Genomic DNA, 22,629 nt, shown 5'->3' with positions numbered 1-22,629 from the left:
ACAGTTACAAAATTTATTTGCAACAAAATAAATTTGAACTAGTTACAATCATACTAATGAGATTCTATTATTTTGATTACTTTTAAATACCGGTCATGAATTTAAAATAAATAACATGAACGAAACTTTTGATAACCAAATTTAAATTAGGAAACAATATAAAATAACCTTCTAAGCAATTTTTAATCTCTATTTCATATATTTAGGTAACCTATAGTCAGTGACAACATACCTGACAACAATGGATAAATAAAATAATGTAGATATCACTAACCGACCCAATTTTGGGTTTACGACTACTGATGTCCAACTTCGTAGCCTTGTAGTTTTGAACCCAATCCAGAAGATAAGGGAACTCCTGGATCAAGTATAGGGAGAAATTTGCCTTCGTGGAGGGCTTTTGATGGAACTAACCCACATTTGAGTTACATGGAGAGGAAAACCACAAAAATTTAACCTCCCACAGTTAGCCTGATGACAAGGGAACTCTTACCTGTGATCCGTCTACCCCTGAGGATATTTTACGTCAGCACTGTGGTCGGTGCAAGACAGACGCGGAATGCATATCGACCAATCATAGCTGGGATTCGAATCGGGGTTTACCTCATTTGAAGGCAAACAATCTATCTCCTGAGCCATCATGGCTCGACCTAAACAATTAGCACTCAACATACTTCAGTACTGGCATTAGTACCATCTGTTCAGGAATAAGAGAAGTATTTCTGCCATAAGTGGATATTTTATTATAATTTTTTTTTTTTTTTAATGTCTTCAACAAATACGGAGAAATTTGAGAATATACAGGTAAACAGGAAATCGCCATAAAATACAAGAGTTTTCGTTAAAAAATAGGAGACTTGGCAGGTATGCAACGGTTAATTTCACCCTATATAATAATGTAAAAGATTAAACATTTTATTCACACACATAATTCATTGCATGTAAAATCAAAACTGCCATACAATATTTTGATATAAAGCTTTAACTTACCAAGAGGAGATATTCCATAAAATTCTGCTTCATGCCTTAAAATGGTAATATCAATATTGCTAAAAGAAAAATTAAACAGAATATTTAAAACAATGAACATTAAACGAATACATAAACATTAAAAGAATATCAGTATTACTTACAGAAAAAATAGCGCTAACGTTAATAAAATAAAAACGTCAATAATATAAAAATAGTGTTAATAAAAACGTTATAAGATCTATGAACTATAAACAAACTGGCATACCACCGCCTGACAAAGATAATAATATGAACATCCGTAAAAGGGGAAAAAGTGAATATAAATCCGCAAAAGGGATTGCTTACAGAAAAAATAGCGTTAACGTTAATAAAATAAAAACGTTAATATAGTACGACCTCGAAAATCCGAAAATCTCTAAAATTCGGACTCTTACGTCCAGTTTGTCAGAAAAAATATTCCAAAGTAAAACAAAAATGCTTACAATAAAAATTTACATGTAAGAGAGCAAAACCACAACTCTTCAACAATGAAGCAGTAGATGAAGAGGTAGGGGTGGGGAGTGAATGAAAGCTCATAGCTTATGAAGAAATTCCAGTCATTCTTATCATCTCTGTACAGATAACAAAGAATATAGAGGGGACTTCCCTCTATATTCTTCCATAGATAAGGCATGCAGGAGGAGGAATTCTTCTACCACTTTGTTTTTCCCCCTTGTGGAGAAAGAAAACTGGTTATTTCTTGACCTTGAAGCATCTGAGTTGGGGAGAAGTTCCTTCATGCCCCAACAAAAAAACGATTAGTATCAGCTGGTACAGTCTAGTCTAGAAGCATCTGTTTCAGTTATAAGTTGAAATTCAGTTCGCGTTTTAAGCATATATTTTTAGTTTCAATTGCTAATATTATATTATCTAGGCGATCAATTACGGGGGGAAATGACGAAAGTTTCATTGTCTCTTATTTATTATTTAAAGCGTATATTTATGTCAAGTTGTTAAAATTGATATTGGAGGTTTACACACGCGTGTTTAATTGCAAAATCGGCCTGGCGAATTCGAAACTTCGATAATTCTATCAATTTAAGTAAGGTATCTAAAATCCAGACATTTCGGAAATCCGGACCTTCCAAACCCCCCATCAGTACGGATTTTCGAGGTTGCACTGTAATATAAAAATAGTGCTAATAAAAACGTTATAAAATCTATGTATAAATAAATCTCGCTAAAATTTCTGGTAATTTTTTTTTTTTTTGCTTTCCAAAAGAAAATCTTTCTGCAAGAACTTTGTAACGTTCTGCGACAATGTTGCCGTGATTCTGTCACGGGGATTTACAAAAAAAAAAAATTTTGTCATTTATACATATAAGTTCTTTTAGGGATGCACAAAAGATCGATTTATATACAGTAGGGAACCGATTATCCGGAACGATCGGGACCATCGCTATTCCGGATAACTGATTTTTCCGGTTTTCTGAATCGCTACAAAAAGCCGTTCGTTTATTGTTAAACCCTACCGAAAAAAAAATGTTTTTTTGGAAATAATCTTAAAAAGAAGAAAAAACGATGAAGGAATACACTAATTATTACTTCCAAAATGATGGTAAGGTAAATATCTTTCAAAAAAGAAAAAAAAAATCCTAAAATCTTATGAGGAAGAAAAATTTTCTTTTTAAAAATGGCGCGAAAATCTATCGAATTTCGTTCCGGTTTTTTGGTTTTCCGGTTTTCTGATTTCCGGATAACGGGTTCTGTACTGTATTTCAATTTAATAATTTACTATTATATTTAACTTTAATATTTCTTTTTAATTCGACCATGTCTTAAAATTTTATTCACTAAAGGAACTTTTCTTTAATATTATTAAATTCTAAATATTAATTTTAATATTTTTAATTAATATACCATTGCTACACAGAACATTCAAGGAAAAATATTAAAAAAAATTTTTAATGAGAATTTAAAAAAGAAAATAAGAACTTACTTCAAGTCAATGTCTTTTGTCCTCATAAAATTTAGAATAATGTGAAACAACTTCGGATCTCGATCAATAAAAATCTAAAAAAGAAAACGTTTTTCAGTACATAAAACACAAGATAATTTATTTCACATAAAAAGCATACTTTTTATATAATACTACTACACAAAAGTTATGAAATGTTCAAGACCTGAAATCACAAAAAATTGCTAAAATCAATAAATTCAATATTTGTGACAGCTTTTTATAAAACTTTTTAACTTTGGCAAATTTGAACTACTTGTTAAACTAGAAGTGTGCACAACTTTTCAGATTGAAGGGCTACTTGCAGAACAGGCTGACTGATGAAGGGACACTCAGCATTAAAATATTTTGATACTTTTAAGTTACTTTTTAAGTGAATATCAGTATTTCTATTCCTGAAATTCAACATGAAAAAATCAAAGATCTTTAAGATGGGATGTGTTACCCTACCCACCTTACTTGTCAGACTGTGCTGTCAGATTTCCACCTATTTTGCTCTCTTCAAAACCTCTTGTGTGAAATAATGTTAAATTCAGGTGAGGCTTTTAATCAGCACCTTGCTCAGCTTTTTGTAAATACCTTCTACAATGATAGTTATAAAGCTCACCAAACAATGGCATAAGGTTGTCAAACAAAAAGGAAAGTATATCGTTGATTAAAATTGCTGTAAATACATAACTTTGAAAAATTTAGAAGAAAAAAAAACCTAATGACTTTTTACAACACCCAACATTTTGTAAAAAGGTTGTTACCTTAACAGTTCACTTTAGAACATTGGGAGAATACGTTTTTTCGGTACTGCATAAGAACAACTCAGCATAGAGGGATAAAAAATATCCCTGAATGATCCAAAAAATATGAGCAAACTTTAACACAAATTGCAAAGCATATCAGTGAAGACCTTCAAAACATATTAAGGAAAATTTAATCTGTAACTATAATTTACATACAAAACTTTGCAAACTGTAGAAAAATACAAGATCCTAATCAGGACTCTTCTTCTCGAGTCATTTGTAACAAACATACAGACTTTCGCTTTTATATACATAGGGTGAGTAGCCAAATCTTTCAACAAAAAATAAGCACCTTTTAAGTACTTTTTAAGCATTCAAAAAATATTTTTAAGCATTATATAGTATACATTAACACAATGCAAAATAATTTTTAAAGACTTTATATGATCATGATAAAATAACTAGTTTTTGACTAAGAACTCTTTCCTTGATTATACTAGCCATTAAAAAATGATCGAGAGATTTTTCGGTTCGATTTCAAAGGGTGGAAAAGGAAGCTTGAAATTGAGAATATCTTGCAAAATGCAGCAGAGTTGCACATGAGAGTGCAAGAATCTCCCTGAACCCAGCTCACTATACGCACATGCGAACTCAGAAGTATTTCATTAAACATGTAAAATGTTGGGCGCTTTCATACGCTATGGACCGACGGTAAGCTGAAATAAATTGTGGTTGAATGAATTGTGCAGCCGTTGAATAGAACAATGTGAAAAGCACACTTTTGAAAAATATGTGGCGAAAATTGACACGGTAAAGAAAAAAATCTCATTTTCGAAAAGGGAAAAAGAAACACTTTTTAAAAACGCCCAACAAAAAAAGTACCTTCAAGGGCTTTTAAAAAACGAAAATCGAAAATAAGCACCTTTAAGCACTTCTTAAAAACGCTACGCACCATGATTCATAGAGAAGACCCGTGGCAGAATCGTGGTGACACGGCGACATTGTCTCAGAACGTTACAGAATTCTTGCAAAAAGAATTTCCTTTGGGAAATAAAAAAATTTTACTTTTCTTTTCTGCAGAAATTTCCGAAAGATTTTATCTTTTCTTCAGAATTATATTCAAAGATTCCTTACTCACGCATATCGGAGTGGAAAAATATGCTTGTGATTTTTCTATTTTCATTTGAGAATAATGAAAAATAAGAAATAATGAAGTAAAAAATTTGGTTTTCTTTTCTGTAGAAATATTTATGCTGTTATTACTATTGATTTACACATAGCTTTTACAATCCAATATTTCAAATGCAATATTATTTATTAAAACAACTGAATTCCGAAATGAAAACACGCATTTTAGTAACCCCTTTTTGAAGAGTCCGATTTGTGTGATTTCATCATCGATCTTTTTTTTTTTTTCAGTAGTAACTACTGCTAAGGATTACGTGATTTTATTATTTTTTTAATGGGATGAATTACAAAATGTGAAAAAGAAAATAGTGTGTTATTCCCTTACAAAATGCGGGAATATGGCCCATAATATTAGAGTAAAAAAAAATATTACATATTCAATAAAAAAAAATTTTTTTATTTAATTCTAATTTTTTTTGACATTGACGCTTTTGTTACTTTAAATTAGTAACATGTATATTTGTTATTTTTATAAGTGTCTTGGAGAAAGATATCAGTATTAGAGAGGAAAGCCAGAAAAAAATTCTGCCACTGGGTAGAAGTGAATCAAAATATAAACTAAAATTAAATCGAGGATGTACTAAAAATAAAGATATTAAATGGTAAACAAATTCTGATACAAAAACACAGTAGGAAAAAGCTCATTAGAAAGAACAAATGCACTAAATAACATAGTCTACTTTTTTCTAAATCTAAAATGATAGAAAATAAAAGCAAGGAATAAATAAATAAACTTACGGCTCCAGTTTCATCCTTTAATGTTGATATCCTTCCGCTCAGCATGCTTAATTAATAAAAATTTAATTATCAACATTAAAATCTTCATTACAAACATTTTTTTTCATATTTAAATCTAGACATTTCTACCCAGTAAAGGACGATAGTGTATAAAAGGACGATAGTGTATAGGACGATAGTGTAATGAAAGCCTTAGGGGCCAATCAAACATAAGCGCTGGAAAGATATCAGTAATGTTTCAACCAATTGTTTTACTTTAGTTTATATTCATATACAATATATGAGAGTTTCTTTTTATTTATACATAATTGGACATTTCCTTAAAACTCTTATTGGGATATTATGAATTCCCAGTAATATTAATGCCACAGTTAATTCGTGAGGTTTTGTAGACTGTTTTTTCCGGTAGTTATAAAAATGGATTTTCACTCAGTTTTTAAAATTTCAATATTTTAATACGATACTATTTCGTTTGGCAAACTTTGAATCGCATATTTTTCATTTCATTATTGACGATTCATTTGAAATACCACATGTATTTACAATTTGAAAATTATTGCTACCTATTTTCATAGTTCTTTAATTATCGTACACGGGGAACTTCAAATCGCACATTTATTTAGTATTACTTTTTGATGCACTACATTTGTAAAGATTTTATTGTTCACATGGTTTTGACAATCTAATTTTCGACAGTTTAAAATTTAACCACAATTTTAAAAATTTAAATTTCATTTTTTTAAAATATTATTACGTTCCGCGAATTCCGAATTGCACTTTTGAAGAATCACTTAAGGACCCGCTTTGTTTGGGACAATATAATCTTGAATCCGCAGTTTTTTTGAAAATGTTAAATTTTTGCACACTCTGATTTTGAATTGATTCTGAATAATCCTTTTACGCATCAATGTGAGAAGGGAAAAAAATATAAGACTTTTATAGCACTGTAGTGAACTGCCAAATTTCGTTTCTGTGATAACTATATTTTTCCCCCTATTGTAGCGCAAATCGGATTAAAATCAGACAAAAATCACAAGTGTCGAAAAAACCATAAAGTAAAGTGCGAATTAGCGGACCTTTTTTTTTTTTTTTAAATCGCAAGTGTAAAAAAAAAAACAATTTTTCTTAAAAGGAAAAGGGTTTTGTTTATTTTGATTGTTAAAAAGTGTATGGAAAATAGGCAGGTAAACGGACATTCGAATATGGGACTTCGTACTGTATTAAAAAAAAAATTTTAGGTAATATCCTACTTTTTTTTCTCTTTTTAATGAGTGAAGACACTTTCTTCTCTTCAAAACTAGTAAAACAGCAAAACAAAATTTTAACAATAAAAAATAAATTTCTAATTTTAAAAGTTAACTTTACTAAATTTTGAGATTTCTTATATAAAAATTATTCTTACCTGGTAAAAAAAGAATCTGGCACCCATGTTAAAGTTTGGCGAGATGTTGCAAATCTGCACATATAAAGAAACATAATTAACTACCATATTACTACAATGACATGATGAAGCATGAGCATAATATAAAAAATACAGTAAAAGCTAAATATAACCAATACAAATATATTGTAAGAATATATATTGTAAGAAGTCTGTCATTATAACTATTTTTAAAGAAGCTGTCAAAATAGGAATATTAAAGGTACAAAAATTGTATTTTATAACAAGCTAAAAATTATTAGCCATCAACTATTGAGCCAAATATTTTCTAGGGAATAAATTTTTTTTTGCTGTCAAAGTATGCAATATTAAACAGAATACATTTTTATTTATTTACGGAGAAAAATAAAAATAAACTAAGTAAATATGTAGATAAACATAGGCAAACTTATCATCCAACTTACAAAAAAATAATAATAATAAATAAATAAAATTCTTCTCCTTTTTGAAATTTTGCTGTACACTTCAAAATACAGCACCTTTTATTCATCTACTCTGGAATATTTTCGTATTGTGATCTGTCACATTAACTACAATAGCCAAGGTGCCGAATGGATTTTAAACTTCCATTTTAAAAAAAAAAAAAATGTTTGCCCAGGGGTGGCTATGAGTTATACCTTTCGAGCTGGTTCCTTTCTGTGATGTTTTATTTATTATTATTTTTTTTTAGTTTCTCGCATGCTGCTGCATATATATTTCAATAGAATAGCTCTTTAATATAACAGAGAATAAAAAAGAAATCAATTTTAGATTAACCCACTTTAGGGTGGGTTTTACTGGGATTTTCAGAGTGGGTTTTGCCTAGTAAAACCTGCCCAGGTTTTACTGGGTAGGTGGTTTTTTTACAAACCAGATAAAAAATTACAAAAGTGCTGTGTTTACACAAAAGAAACTATATGATTTTTTTAAATTGAACAAGTAATAATTTTTTATTTTAATATTACGGGTGATATTTTCACGTTTTGTTTGGCAGGTAGACACACAAATTATTTCTTTCTTCACATTTTGTAAATAATCATCACAATAAAAAAATAATTAAAAATCACGAAACCTGTAGTAGTAATTGGTTAAAAAAAGATCGACTGAATCACGCAAATCGGACTCCTGAAATCCGTATTTTCATTTCGAGATTAGGTTGTTGTAATAAATAATATTGTATAAAAATATGGGATTTAGAAACTATGGAGAAAACAATCGCAATAACTGCCAAACATTCGATAGAATTATTGCCTTAAAAAGTAAATACTCAAATGCACGATTCAAATTTTACATATTGTTTGATCAGGATATTTAAAATCCATGTGAAAATGAATATCAATAACTGCAGTACATACAATCAAATCTATTTACGATACTATCAGCGTAAATTGAACACATCAAAAAGTGATTGTCTAAATGCATGATTCAAATATTATATGTAAATTTCTGCAGAAATAAATTTAATTTTGTTTTACTTTTCAAAAGAAATATCTTTCTTTCTGCAAGAAATCTGTAGCCCTATGGCAGAATTTTTTCAAGCTTTCTGCGATAATTCTCTCTAGTATTATAACCTTTCTGAAATGCATTTTCAATAGTAGCAAATATATATGTTACTAATTTAAAGCAACAGAAGCACTTTCTGTTTACAAATAAAAGCCTTCATGTATAGAATAAAACAGTATATATATTTTTTTAATTATAAATGCAAGAATTTTTTTAAATCTACATCTAAAAGAATACTTCTAATATATACTCTCCCGTTCTAAAAAAAAAATACTTGTATAGTTAACTTTTTAAAAATTTTTGCGATTTAGAAATTACATTTTATAATACCAATCTGAAACTCTAACTAGACAATCATTGTGTAATTTTTTTATTCTCAACAAAAAGTTCTTCTTGCACCTCCGATATGCTCGAAAGGTATTTCAAAGAATTCTGCAGATCAAAAAAACCAAACTTTTTTGCTTTCCAAATAAAAGATCTTTCTGCAAGAACTCAGCAGGGTTCGTTGATTTAAATCAGCTTGATTAAAATCACGATTTAAATCATGATTTAAATCAAATGATTTTTTTAAAAAATCATTGATTTAAATCAACTAATGTTTTTTTATCTATATATATTGATTTTAGAAGTCAAAAAACAGTGTTTTAAATTTTTGATACTTTTATTATTTTCTTTTCTTAGTATTAAAATTTAATTTAAATAAATTGCTGCAGTAATTAATTTTAGTTAACGAAATTACTTTCTTGGTGTGTGTTAAATTCCAACACATTTGAAATTACATTTTTAAAAATGTTTTGATTCTTGAGACTGAAAGTACAGATTAAAGTAAACATTTAATGCTGTCTTAATATAGACTTGCATAGCTGTAGAAAGTAATTAATAAACATGAATTTTTTTCAAAAAATAATACAAATAATGTTAATTAAAATTCTACCTTTTGAATGAAAAAGCGTGAATTAAAATCTACATCATATTTTATTAGTGGAAAATGCATATTTCTGAAGCTTCAGGTTCTATTAAAAAAAAAATTACCCTAATATGCCAAAAACAGAAAGAAAAAAAAGGGCAGATGAATTCAGATGTTTTTTTCCTAATATAGTGTCATTCTTCCCTTTCAAAGTCTATTTGATGCAGTAGGGTTGGGTTATTAACTGGTATTTTTTTTTCATAATGTGTTTACAGCAGTGTTTCCCAACCTTTTTTGTGCCATGCCCCACCTAAGCCATTTTAAAATTCTTATGTCCCCCTATGTAACATATACATAATTTTTAATATTAAAAAATTTAATTGTTCACTTAAGAAACTTAAATGATAGGTTTTAGAAAGAAATCACTAGGAAATTGTTAACGAAACACAGTAAATAAATTTTCAAAACTTATAATGAAAAATTAAAATTCAAATAGTTTTAATAAAGATTTTTCTATAATAATTTAATATTTTAATTTAGTAAGATCCTTGCTGCACAGAGATTTTATGTTAGGTTCCAATTTGGTTAGCTTCCGTTTCAAGTATCCCCGTTGTGCTATATCCAGACGATTTCTTTTTTTAGCAGTAAATCATTTACAGCACTAAATCCAAATTCATCTAAATATGAAGATGGAAACAGTAGCAATAGTTTTCTTGGACATTTAGTTGAATTTGGGTATTTGATTTCCTCACAAAGCCATGCCATCACTCCCTTTATATTAAATAAAGTTTTAACTGACTCATCATTTTGCATTTTTGCGAGTTCCTCTTGATACTGCATATTTGATATATCAGACAAATCCACTTACTTAGGCTGCATCATCCATGTTGGAAAATCAATTTGTTTTAAATCAGAGAATCTTTCTTTTAAATCAGCCGATAGAATTTTCAGATGATCGACAATAACAAGTAAAGTGGTATTATTTACTTCACATTTTTGGTGCCAATGTTGTTAATATATATCTGACATAACTCAATAAGGGTAATGAAACCAAATATCTTCGCTTTTGCATCAACAAGAGTTTTATTTGTTCCTTGAAGTTGCTTATTTAATATATTTTGTTTTTCAAAGATATCGAGTGAATAACTCACAAATGCTTTATCATCGACTGTTAACAGATACTTCATTTTTGGTTTGTCGCTTAAAAAATCACTAAGAATATCAAGAAGTTCCATAAATCTTTTAAAGCAGTTCCCTTTAGAGAGCTATCTTACTTCAGTGTGAAGTAAAAGTCTAACATGGTCTGCATTTTGTTCCTCACAAAATAGCTTGAGGAGAAGCTCACATTTGGCATTAGCTTTAATATCATTGATGCACTTTATTACTGAATATAGTACTTCATTTAGAACAGGCAAGATGTTTCTAGCTACCAAGTTTTCCCTATGAATAACACAATGCACGAGAATCATTCCTGGATTCTCACCTTTCATCAATTTTAAGCGGCCATTTTTCTCAGGAGCACCATCTGCAGCACAAGATGTTATGTATTTATTGGTATATTATTGACATTTATATACTTTTTTAGCTTATTTTATATATATATCGTTGGAGGTCATGGTGCTTTCTAATCTTTTACAGAACAACATTTGTTCAGCAAAATGCCCTTTATCAATATTTTTTACGTAAGTTATCAATACTGCCACACTGTTTATCAAAATTGATTCATTCATTTGCACTGAGAATTTTCTTGTTTTCAGCATGTTGTTTTTAATATCTTCACTCATTTCGTCTAATCTTCTACTAACAGTATTGTTACTGAGTGGCATAGCTTTTGCATCTTTTTCAAGAATCGTTTTAAGAGATGCTGATATTGACGGTTTTATTAAATTCTCTCCTGTAGTATGATTTTTTTCAGATTTAGCGATGAAAAAAAAATTTGATAACTAGCCTCAAGAATACGATTATGAGTTGAAGTGTGAGCAGTAAATAGAGACTTTACTGTTGTCCTCTTTTCAAAATTTTTCTTTAAAGTTTGAAAGTCCGCGCGAAGTCTGCTGCAGGTAGGTTACCTTGATGATGCCAAAAACCCAGTTGATATTCTGGTCTCGTCAAAAGAATTTATAATACAGTAGGGAACCGATTATCCGGAACGATCGGGACCATCGCTATTCCGGATAACTGATTTTTCCGGTTTTCTGAATCGCTACAAAAAGCCGTTTTTTTATTGTTAAACCCAACTAAAAAAAAAAATTTGGAAATAATCTCAAGAAGAGGAAAAAACGATGAAGTAATACACTAATGATTATTTCCAAAATGATGGTAATCTTTCAAAAAAGAAAGAAAAATCCTAAAATCTTATGAGGAAAAAAAAATTTTTTTTTAAAAATGGGGGGGAAATTTATCGAATTTCGTTCCGGTTTTTTGGTTTTCCGGTTTTCTGAATTCCGGATAACGGGTTCTGTACTGTATTTATTGGATGCAATTATTTAAGAATTTGATTTTTTCTTTCAATTTTGGCACCGAAATCTAGCATTGCATTTAAATGGTCCGGAGCAAAAGGGTTAAGCTCGTGTCGAGTCCATTTTCGAATTGCCCCCATTAACAATCAAATTGCCCCCCAGTGGGGCGTGGGCCCCACGTTGGGAAACACTGGTTTACAGTATCTTTGACATTATCTGATTTTCTATAAAGAAATTTTGTGAAAAAAAATTCCAATGAGTACATAGATTTTCCAATTTTTTTTAAGCTTATCTTATCTATTTTGACATAGAATTAAAAATGAATATTTTAATATAAAAATATATAGATTAAATATTTATTTATTTTTTGATGAAGATGAATGACTACATTTATAAACACAGTCTGCTACATTTATTTTGTTATTTTAAAAATCAAGAGAAAAAAAAGAGAAATCGCAATTTTAAATTAAAGTTGTGATTTGTTAACTGAAACTTCGTTTTAATAGTTAAAATACAGGGGTCTGTCCAAGCCAAATTTACTACGTTTAACGGTACCTTTGCAAATTCAACTTTAGGAAAAATGATAGAATAATCACACAAAATACTTTTTCTTAAAATTTTATTTTTGTGTCTCGTAAGAAACGATAAATCCATATTTTTACTATATTTGTGTTGATTTTTTAATGTAATTTTTTATTTTCACAAAATAGTTACCTCTCAGAAAAACCCAGACACACCCCTGAAGTATTCTTTAAATTCTCTATTTCATCTAGTCTTTAAATTTTAATCATGCATTTGTTTCAAAATGGTTGCTTTGCATTCAAAGCCATGTTTTATAATGAAAAATTATTTTAGTTAGAGCTTCTAAAATATTGTTACAATATAGTTTTAATATTAAGTTAATTTGATTAAACATTTATAATTTTTTTAATCATAAATTAAAGTTCTCACAGTGTATATGAATAAAAATCAAAAAAATCTGATTTAAATCAAAAAAATCCGATTTAAATCAAAAAAATCTGATTCTTTTGATTTTTTTTAAAAAAATCACGAACCCTGGAACTCAGTAATGTTCTGCCACAATGTCGCCACGATTCTGCTACCTGGATCTGTAGCGTTCTGAGACAATGTTGCTGCAATTCTATCATGAGGACATTTGCAAGGGGATACAGCAATAATTATGAAAAAAGTAATAATCAACTCTTTCATTCACTTATCACATGAAATATTTTTTTAATTTTTTAAGATAAAAAAAGAAAAATTATTTTCTGAAAATTATCTAAAAAACAAATTGAAAATAGATATTAATTGGAGGATAAATTTTAGACCACCGACTTTTTCTCAGGACCGATTTCAGTCCTGAGAACTGAAGAGTGGTACCTATGTCAAAGCTTATATTAGTGAGGTAAAGTGTAAAGATGTCCTTTAATCTCCCTGATTCAAAGTTCATAAGAAATAAGGGGGAAAAAAACACATAAAAATGTAGTTAAGACAATGTGGGCTTCTTTAGTCTGGACCAAAGTAGACAATATTCGATTTTGGAAATTTTTTATTAAAAAGATACCCCCGTGACATAATCGCAGCGACATTGTCGCAGAACTTAACAGAGTTCCTGCAGAAAGATTTTTCTTTTGAAAAATAAACAATTTTACTCTTCTTTTTATTGAAATTTACTTGTAATATTTGAATCTCGCATTTAAATAATTATTTTTTGACACGCTCAATTTACACCAATAGTATTGTAAATCGATGTAACGTTTTGATTGTATTTTTAGAAGTTAGTGATATTGATTTTCATGTGGTTTTTAAACATCGAGACATATTGCAAACAATATGGAAAATTCGAATCGTGCATTTTATTTTTTAAGGCAATAATTCTATCGAATTTTTAGAAGTAATTGCTATTAATCATCGTAATCTATTAAACGTATTGCTAATAATTTCGACGTCTATCTTTTTTTTTTTTTTGACAATTACTACTACGGATTTCAATATACAGTGGAAAGTCGCATATCCGGAATCGGCGGGACTTCCCAAAGTCCATATATTTGATTTTTCCGTATAATTGACCTCCGAGGTAAACAAAGCTTAAAATGATCTGAATAAACATTATTTTTCGGGCAATAATGTTTTAGTATTAGAATGATATCTAATCAATCATAAACAAAATATTAAAAAAAAAAAATTTATTGCTATTTTAAAAATAAATATAAAATATTCAGTTATGAAAATATTAATTGCTCTCTCCACCATTTTGAACTAGAACGATTCAAGCAAGAAGGGAAAATTACCGTCATTCATTAAGGTGGGTAGGTGGAGAAGAAAAATTCATTTCCTCACTTGTCATTCAAGTTGAGGGCGGGGTAGTGACAAATTCTTATTTTCTCTCCCATCATTGGCTATCAATCAAGCATAAAGGCGTGGCATGCTGATTGGGTTCTCTTTATTTTTTCTTGTGTGACTAAAGGGGATTCCCCCTCCACTTTAACATTTGCTGTGTTAACCCTTTTTCACAGTATTTCTTCTTCCCCTGACACTCAAATAAAAAGGTTCCAGGATATGCCTCTTTTACTAACCAGTTGCATAGGGAAGAAGGGGGAGGAAGGGGACTCAGTTGTGCTCTTTTGAAAACAAATCCCCTCCCCTTTCCTGCATTCCAGAGGAGGAGTGTCATGGTCTTAGTAGATCTTCTGTTCTCTTTTCTGTTGATTTATGGTTTCAATGCATAGATCTCTAGAAGCTGAGAAGGGGAAAAACCAGTCAAAAGACTTCGTTTTTTTTTTTTCTTTAAGGAGAAGGGAAGATGAAGAAATGTTTGTTTATTTTGATTGTTAAAAAGTGTCCGGGAAATCGACCCTTCCGGAAAAGGGACGTCCGGATATGGGACATTACGCTGTATTTAATAATTATTGTAATGTCGAAGAAGTAAATAATCTGTGTGTTTTCCCCCTAACAAAATGTGAGAATATCACCCATAATATTAGAATAAAAAATTATTACATGCTCAATTAAGAAAAATATAGTTTTTTTTGTTTTGTTGTAAACACAGCGTATTTGTTGTTTTAAATTAATAACACATATGTTTGTTAGTATTAAAAGTATCTTGCAAAAAGGTGTTAGTGCTAGAGAGTTTAGTCACAGATAGCTCAAAAAAATTCTGCCACAGGGCTAGCTACCATTAAAATTCCAAACAAATTTCTCAAAGTATTAATAAATATCATCAGATCAGTAATAATTAATCAAACTTCAAATTACTTTTAATCAATAACATTAATCAGTGGCTATTTTTCAATGTGTTCGAATTTTGGTTTTTAATTTATTTCAAACTATTATTATTTACTTAATATCATTCTAAATGATAAGAAAGCTGTAATTGCTATAATGGACCTTGCTTAAATTAGGTAAATAGCTTTTCAACTGACAATGTTTCAGTCAGGGTTGACTAGTTTTTTACAATTAGCGGTTTTATGTCCTCATGTCAAAAATCGCACTTTTCAATTAACCACTTTTTATTTTGAAAAATGAAAAGATAATGCAAGCTGCTTCAATGTTAAGGTTAAAATTTTTAACCAAGTAGGTAATCCACCCGGCCAAACCCAGTAGGATCATACTGTTAATTCAAATTGCCACCGCAATAGATCCGTCAGAAGAGAGCGCAAATCTTGGTGGGGGGAGATTTCCGTATCCTGATCTACGGCAGAATAATCGCCAAGTCTAGGCAGCGACCTGTAAGAAACTAAAAATGATAAATTCATTTTTCTGTCTACAGTAACATAACAACAGAGCAAAAGAAAATACTACAATACCAGGGGTCTGAATAGAAGAAATTTGGGTCCCTTAATGGATCCTTCGCAAAATACCTTTTCAAAAAAACAGATCCTTCACATAATGATTTCCCTTAAAATCGGACCCTTCACAAATTTGTTTACCTTCATTATTGTTTTGTTAATCGAATAATTCCTTCCCAGGGGAAAAAAAAGAAAGATGGATGCAACAAATTATGTTTTGTCTTCGGCAGAGGCTTCTTACATTATTCGTCCGAAATGAATATTTTGCGTTCAGCAGGATAGGCTAAATACCAAATACTTGTATGTTGCATCTCTAATTTAAAAGAAGCAATTGCTGTTTATTTCTGAAAATTTATTTTTTATTATAATTTTACAGTGTTGAGCATAATCTTGTATCTATTTACAATTTAAAAACTCCTTGAAAAAGTTTTTTTGCAATAACAGGACCCTATTTGCACAAATTCATAAAAGCAGGACTCTGATTGAAAGAATGTGACTTAACGTTTATTTTATATTCACAAATTACGAGTAATTTTTTCACAATTTTAAAAAAACAGGACCTTTCACAAAATGTCTGGACAGACCCCTGAATACATTCAGTGAATAATTTGGCGCCTAGAATATTTACTTTTCCTAAAAATTTGTAAATATTTCATCATGTTATGGTTTCGATTAATTCCACAGACTTGACCTAGTTAAGCATTCAGAATAAGACCAGTTATTAAAATTTTCTTGTAAATAATTGCAGGAATAAAGTACTTTAAACTATAAAAAACTAGGTCATTATTACTTAAATGAGTAATTTTTGTTGTTATAATTTAAATACTATAAAAATTCGAAACATTGTCATAAATTCATACAAAATGTATTAATTCTTTGCAACAAAATATACAATTATATTTTTCACCTCGTTCCGCCAACGTTAAGTTTGATTATGTCCCCAGGGACCATGTAATGACACATAATATAGAAAAATACAGGGGATATCAAAACAAATCTTTTCTCATAAATAACATTTACTCATTATGATTAATCAGTTCAGAGTTCACAATTTTAAGTTCACTTCCAAAAATCTGAACTATTTACATTGTAGAAAAGTGCGACGAGCTATATGCATTAGTTCAGTTTATAGCTCTGTGTTTCTGTTCATGAAGATTATGGTTGAGGCTAGATATCTAGCAGAAAAATGCAGTGAAGTCAGTTACGTCGTACTAGAGCTGCACAATGGGCTATTGACGACAGTTTGGGAAACATCCCTGAGGATGATCCGAAGACATGCCATCACAATTTTGATCCTCTGCAGAGGGGATGGCGCCCCCGCTCCGGTAGCCTGACGACCTGCAAGCCAAGTCGAGCACTTTACGGTAGAGCAGTTTAACGAGAACTAATACCGCATACCCTCGGGATCTGAGGATTGAAGGATAAGTTTATGATCCCAGAAAGCATCAAACCTTACGGTAACCTTGTCGGAATTTTTCTTTTTATACTCAAGAAAATATTTGTACTAAAAATCACTTTTCAATAAAGCAAAAATATTGCAGTTTCAAACCTTTCATAAAAATTATTTTTAAAGCTTTTTCAAAAAGTATAGGTCCCGCAATGGACTGATCGTTAAGACACGGTTCCCAGCAGATCACCGAAGTTAAGCATCACTGGCTACGGTCAGTGTGCGGGTGGGTGACCACTTAGATCACCGTAGGGACCGAGGGTGTGCGGTATTGGTCCTCGTTAAACTGTGCTGCCGTAAAGTGCTCGACTTCGCGTGCAGGTCGTCGAGCTACCGAAGCGGGGCTGCCACACCCTCCGCAGAGAATCAAAATTATGACGGTATGTCTTCGGATCATCCTCCGGGATGTTTCCCAGACCGTCGCCAATAAGAATAGAACAGATTGTGAAGGATCACATAAACCACATGAAAAACCTTTTTAGGTTTAAATTAGAAGTTCTTTGCTGAGTGAAAATAAACCTTATTTTGCTATCTGTGATATCACTAAATGCTGGATTCTGAAGAGATAAAGAATGGACTTTATTAGCATTCTGGAATGAGGGACACTCCAGCGGACCCCTAAAGTTTTTTTACGAAAAAAAAAGATAAATTATTGATTTTTTTTTCTTGTGACTTCAACATAGATTATCTTAAATAGTTGATGTTTTATAAGTCTCTACAAAGGAGTATTAAAATATCGAACATGAAAAGCTGTCGAATATGTAGCCAAACTTTTTAAACATCATAAAATATCCCAGTATCTTAAATGTCGTCCTAACATAATTGTGAAATTAAATTTTCAATTACCTGGCCTCGTGTGATTCACGGAACTAATATTCACAGAACTATCGAACTATAATTATTTCATTATATCTTTTACTCTTTCTTTATGTTACCACGTAGATTTTTTACCTGATAATATACAGAACTAGTTTATACTTAGAGGTTCTGATAAGATTTTAAAAACATTCTCTATATGTTAAAATTATTCAGTGCAAAACGTCAAACAAATTATTTATTTATTTACTTTATTGTTTGACTTGTAAAAAGTAAATACATATTAAGGCAACTCAAAAAACCACAACTATTTGATTTGTTTTTTAAATAATTAAATTTGGACAGCAATTTTATTTTGACGCTTTACTTATATATTACACAGTTAATTTTAAGAAAGTTGCTCCTTTAGAAAAAGATATTGAAAAAATTTACTTTGAAAAAATCATTACTTTAGCACGATTCCTAAGATATTATTATAGGATAACTTGTTATTAGTAAAATGCCTAATTTTGTTAAACAGCGAATACTAAAAATTGAAATTTGAAAAAAGATTCCTAAGACATGTCAGTTTTAGAATTCTCATCTGATTTTTAAAAAAATGCTATAAATAATATGCAATTTTCAAACTTTAAAAAAAAAAAATTAAATAAATAAATACGCGGAAAGAAGGTTAACATAATTTTTACAGAAACTGTGAAAAACCAATTTTTCCTATATATTTTGTCACAAGAGGATAAGAATGACATTGGTCCAAGAAACCTACTCAATAAATTTCGTTTTTTCCAGAATTGAAATCTGTTTGGACGAAACATATTATTCCTTGAAAGCTAAAACGAGAAAAAATTTAACTATTATTATTTATCTAAGCTTATTCCATTTATTTATAGATAGTGGAAACAAGGTCAAGGATATGTAATGGAAGTCCTGTTTACTATTATACTATAAATGCATTAAATCATATAGCTTGAATAATTTATTTTAAGCAAATTATTTAATATTATTTTATTTTATAACCGTCATTGAAAAGCCGACCCAATTTTTTCGGTCTACTACTACTAATGTTCAACTCCGTAGCTTTGTAATTTTGAGCCCAATCCAGAAGACAAGGGAACTCCTGGCTGGATCAAGTATTGGGTGAAACTTGCCTTCGTGGATGACTTTTTGATGGAACTAACCCACATTTGCGTTACACGGAGAGGAAGACCACGAGAACCTCCCACGGTTAACCTGACGGCAAGGGAACTCTAACCCATGATCCGTCTACCACTGAGGATATTTTACGCCAGCACTCGGATGCGGAATTCGTATCGACCAGCCATAGTTGGGATTTGAACCAGGATCGCCTCATTGGAAGGTGAACTCTCTCACCCTTGAGAACTAAAAAATTTTGAATGAAATTTTTTAAAAATTTGTTTTATTTGTTTGAATTATGTAAGCTAAGGAAATGAAAATCTAGTATTTGATCTATTGAAAGTGCCTAACTTAGCTCTGTATTTCTAGTACACAGAAAAATTGTAACAAAGAAATTTTTCAAGTAAATGCGCTTTTCGAAATGGAAAAAATTTAGATTTATTATTTTTTTAAGGTTAAGGAAAATTATTTTTTTAAGTTAGGAAAGCATTGTTAAATGATTTCATGTCCTGCAGCTTCTGTTAATTCGATTGCTTCTCGTGAATACTAGGCGTAAAACTTAGTATCAGGCGTCAGGTCAATTTTTTTTGGATTTCTAAGTTAATTTCGAACATTACATCGAAAACAAAAAATTTCCCCCCTTTAGTCTTAAGAATACGTAGGCTTTTAATTTTCTTTTATTAAATAAAATTTAGTTTTTAATCATTTCAAATATTTGTAGAAAAAAATATTTAAGTAAAGAGGTCAATATAAAGCTCTGTAAAAATTATTCATGTAAAATGTATTAAATAATTTTTGAGAAATCATGCATTCTAGTTTTATATTTCAAAATTTCCCTTTATATACTTTTTTTTTAAAATGCAAGAAATATTCATTTAATGAAATTTTCCAAGGTATCGATTATTTCCTGTAACATATATTTTTATTATTTAAAAATTCTTCTTGATTTTGCTTACGAGAAGTAGTGTTTTGAAATTTTACGAATGCAGAAGTGTCATGAGACAGATTTGTTCATACGTTGAGGAAGCAAACTCGGAAACATTCGAACAAACACGATATATTCATACATTTATTAGAAAAATTGATACGTTCATACATTAATGGATATTGCTACAAAATATTTATAACAAGTTAAAGTAATCACAACATTGCTTTAACTTTCAAGGCAAAGAATAAAATAATAATAATACCATTAACAATGTACTGCATAGCACCTCATTACATTGAATAAATTGCCCTCTCCTTTCTAGCCATTATTTCTTTCCTAGAGAGGAAAAAGTATTTAAAATAATGATATAATTACTTTTTTTTTTCATTAACATTTTCTATGAAGCATTCTTTCATTTCATTCATTCGCATATTCTTCTTAAAATTGTTAACTTTTCTCATACCATAGCTCTAGCGTCCTAGTATTAGAACACATATTTTCATTACTCAATATTCCTTATTTTTAACTTCGTAATCTAGCATTCTAATAACAATGCATACAAGAATAGAAGCAACGTATCGAATTTGCTTAGTTAATGGCAGCATGTCCGCAAAGAAAATAAGTCACAATTCTTATTTATTCTTTTAAGTTGTTTGTTCTTCTCACTCTATGTGTTCTAATACTAGGACGTTAGAGCCGAAGAGGTAAAACTCTTCGGCTCTAGCGTCCTAGTATTAGAACACATATTTTCATCACTCTATATTTCTTTTTTCTTTAACGTCGTAACCTGGCGTTCTAATTACAAAACATACAAGAATAGAAGCAGTGTATCAAATTTGGTCAATTAATGGCAGTATGTCCGCAGCAAAGAAAATAAGTAAAAATTCTTATTGCATTATTATTCTTATTTATTCTACTTGCAGCAAAAAAATTAATGAATCTTTTGATATTATTAAATGTAATTCCTAGTATCTTTGACCAATTCAGGGACGAAGAGGTTAATAATAGATTGTAAGTAAAACTAGAGTTCTCATATCTAAAAATATTGTTTTAAGAGTAATGATGCACGGGTAACTGAAAGGTAGAATCGAATCATTGTGTGCATTGACATCTTCATTCTGAAGAATCTTAAAATTATAGGCATGCATTGATTACTCAGAAGCTATTCGACAGATTTCACTCAAAGTTTGAATTTCGCCACATAAAAAAATATTATTTAAAATGATGTAAAAAATTGTATACCAATACAATTCAAAATGTTTTCGACTAATATTAAAAAAATAAATGTTTACTAGAAGTTATTTCCAGGGATGAGATTAGCCAAAAGGCAAAAAAGCTGAATTTCCACGATAGTAAATTCTACGCAAGCGCAGCCCTTTAATAATAAATTCCAGACAGTTTAAGGTAATAAATAATGTGTTGACATACAATTGCGTACTAATCTATTATTATAAAAACGACTACATTGATACTTAACATTTAGGAAAATAAAAATTACCAATTGAGAAAATAAAGCTGGAAATTATATTTTTCCTCAGTTCACATAAGAGACAATTATTACTTGAAAAACTACTTGGTTTAGCAAATTAAAACTACTGAGAATATACATTAATATTTCATTTCTTCTAATAAATACTGTTATGTGATTTATAGCAAATATATCAGTAATATTACTTTTTAAATTATATTGGGGAAAAAAAACTTTAACAATGGACCAAATCATTATGTTCATGTTATAGTCTAATCTAACTACAGCCCTTTGAAACATATCAATAACAATAAAGTAGAAATATATAGTAACTCCTTAACATACAAAAATTGCTATTTTAGTTTGAAAAATTGCATGACAATCAGCAACTGTTTAGATAATTGCTTTTTATTTGATAAGAATTTTGCATTTTATAGCATAAATAACAGCAATTATAAATAAAATTTTGATGATGAGTTAAACTCTTTTTCCAAAAAAAAAAATTATAATAATAATTAAATTAAATCCCTTTTTAAATGATTGCTTTTGTTTGCTATATCTTTTATGTTTGCTATATTTAGTCGTTAGTCCATTTTCAAACATCTTGTGACAAATCCTATTTTTTCTTCTTTGCAAGCACAAAATGTAAGTTTTGAATATATTCCCTTCCAGTTTCTCTGATGTTGTAACACTTACATATACATACTAATAATCGTCGTTAGAAAAACAGTCACCTTTATAGTAACTAATTTTTAAAAAAAATTTACTTCTTACAAGAATCGCGAGAGTTGATCTTAAAATTGCGTGAATATGAATAACAATTATGGATTTTGAAATCACATGAATATGAAACTAGATATACGATTTTGAAAATGAGAAAATACAAACTGGGATATAGAATTTTTAAAATGCGTAAATACAAATCCCGATTCATAATTTTTAGATCGCGTAAATACGAATCATGATGCGTAATTTTTAGATTGCATAAATAAGAATTATGATGCATAATTTTTAGAATGCGTGAATGTGAATCCCAATGCCTTATTTTAAAATCACGTATAAATGAAAATCAATGTTTGATATTATAAACAGCATGAGCAAATCAAGACATTGAATTTTAAACTTGCGGGAATA

The 22,629-nt window shown here is 29.7% G+C and overlaps 1 protein-coding gene across 2 annotated transcripts in view; it reads right to left on the bottom strand.

The window, feature by feature from the left end:
* Positions 1-16,841, bottom strand: part of LOC107455184 (BTB/POZ domain-containing protein KCTD3) — a 51,145-nt gene extending 34,304 nt beyond the window's left edge. Inside the window, exons 1-5 of one of the 2 annotated variants that reach the window (XM_043039774.3) lie at positions 16,613-16,841; positions 7,031-7,084; positions 5,629-5,674; positions 2,951-3,024; positions 991-1,049 (exon numbers count right to left, since the gene is read on the bottom strand). In XM_043039774.3, coding sequence (XP_042895708.2) covers positions 991-1,049; positions 2,951-3,024; positions 5,629-5,674; positions 7,031-7,084; positions 16,613-16,668 — 289 coding nt within the window. In that variant the 5' untranslated portion in view covers positions 16,669-16,841. Of the gene's footprint in view, positions 1-990; positions 1,050-2,950; positions 3,025-5,628; positions 5,675-7,030; positions 7,085-16,597 lie in introns of both variants that reach the window. The other variant, XM_071183015.2, reaches the window with a different exon arrangement.
* Between the last annotated feature and the right edge of the window lie 5,788 nt (positions 16,842-22,629).

Source organism: Parasteatoda tepidariorum, chromosome 7 (genome assembly GCF_982258835.1).
Source record: "Parasteatoda tepidariorum strain Cologne lab strain chromosome 7, Ptep-v5.0, whole genome shotgun sequence".
In the NCBI taxonomy this organism is placed as follows: Eukaryota; Metazoa; Arthropoda; class Arachnida; order Araneae; family Theridiidae; genus Parasteatoda; species Parasteatoda tepidariorum.
Note: the sequence above shows the minus strand (reverse complement) of the source record. Positions and strands in the feature narration are given on the sequence as shown.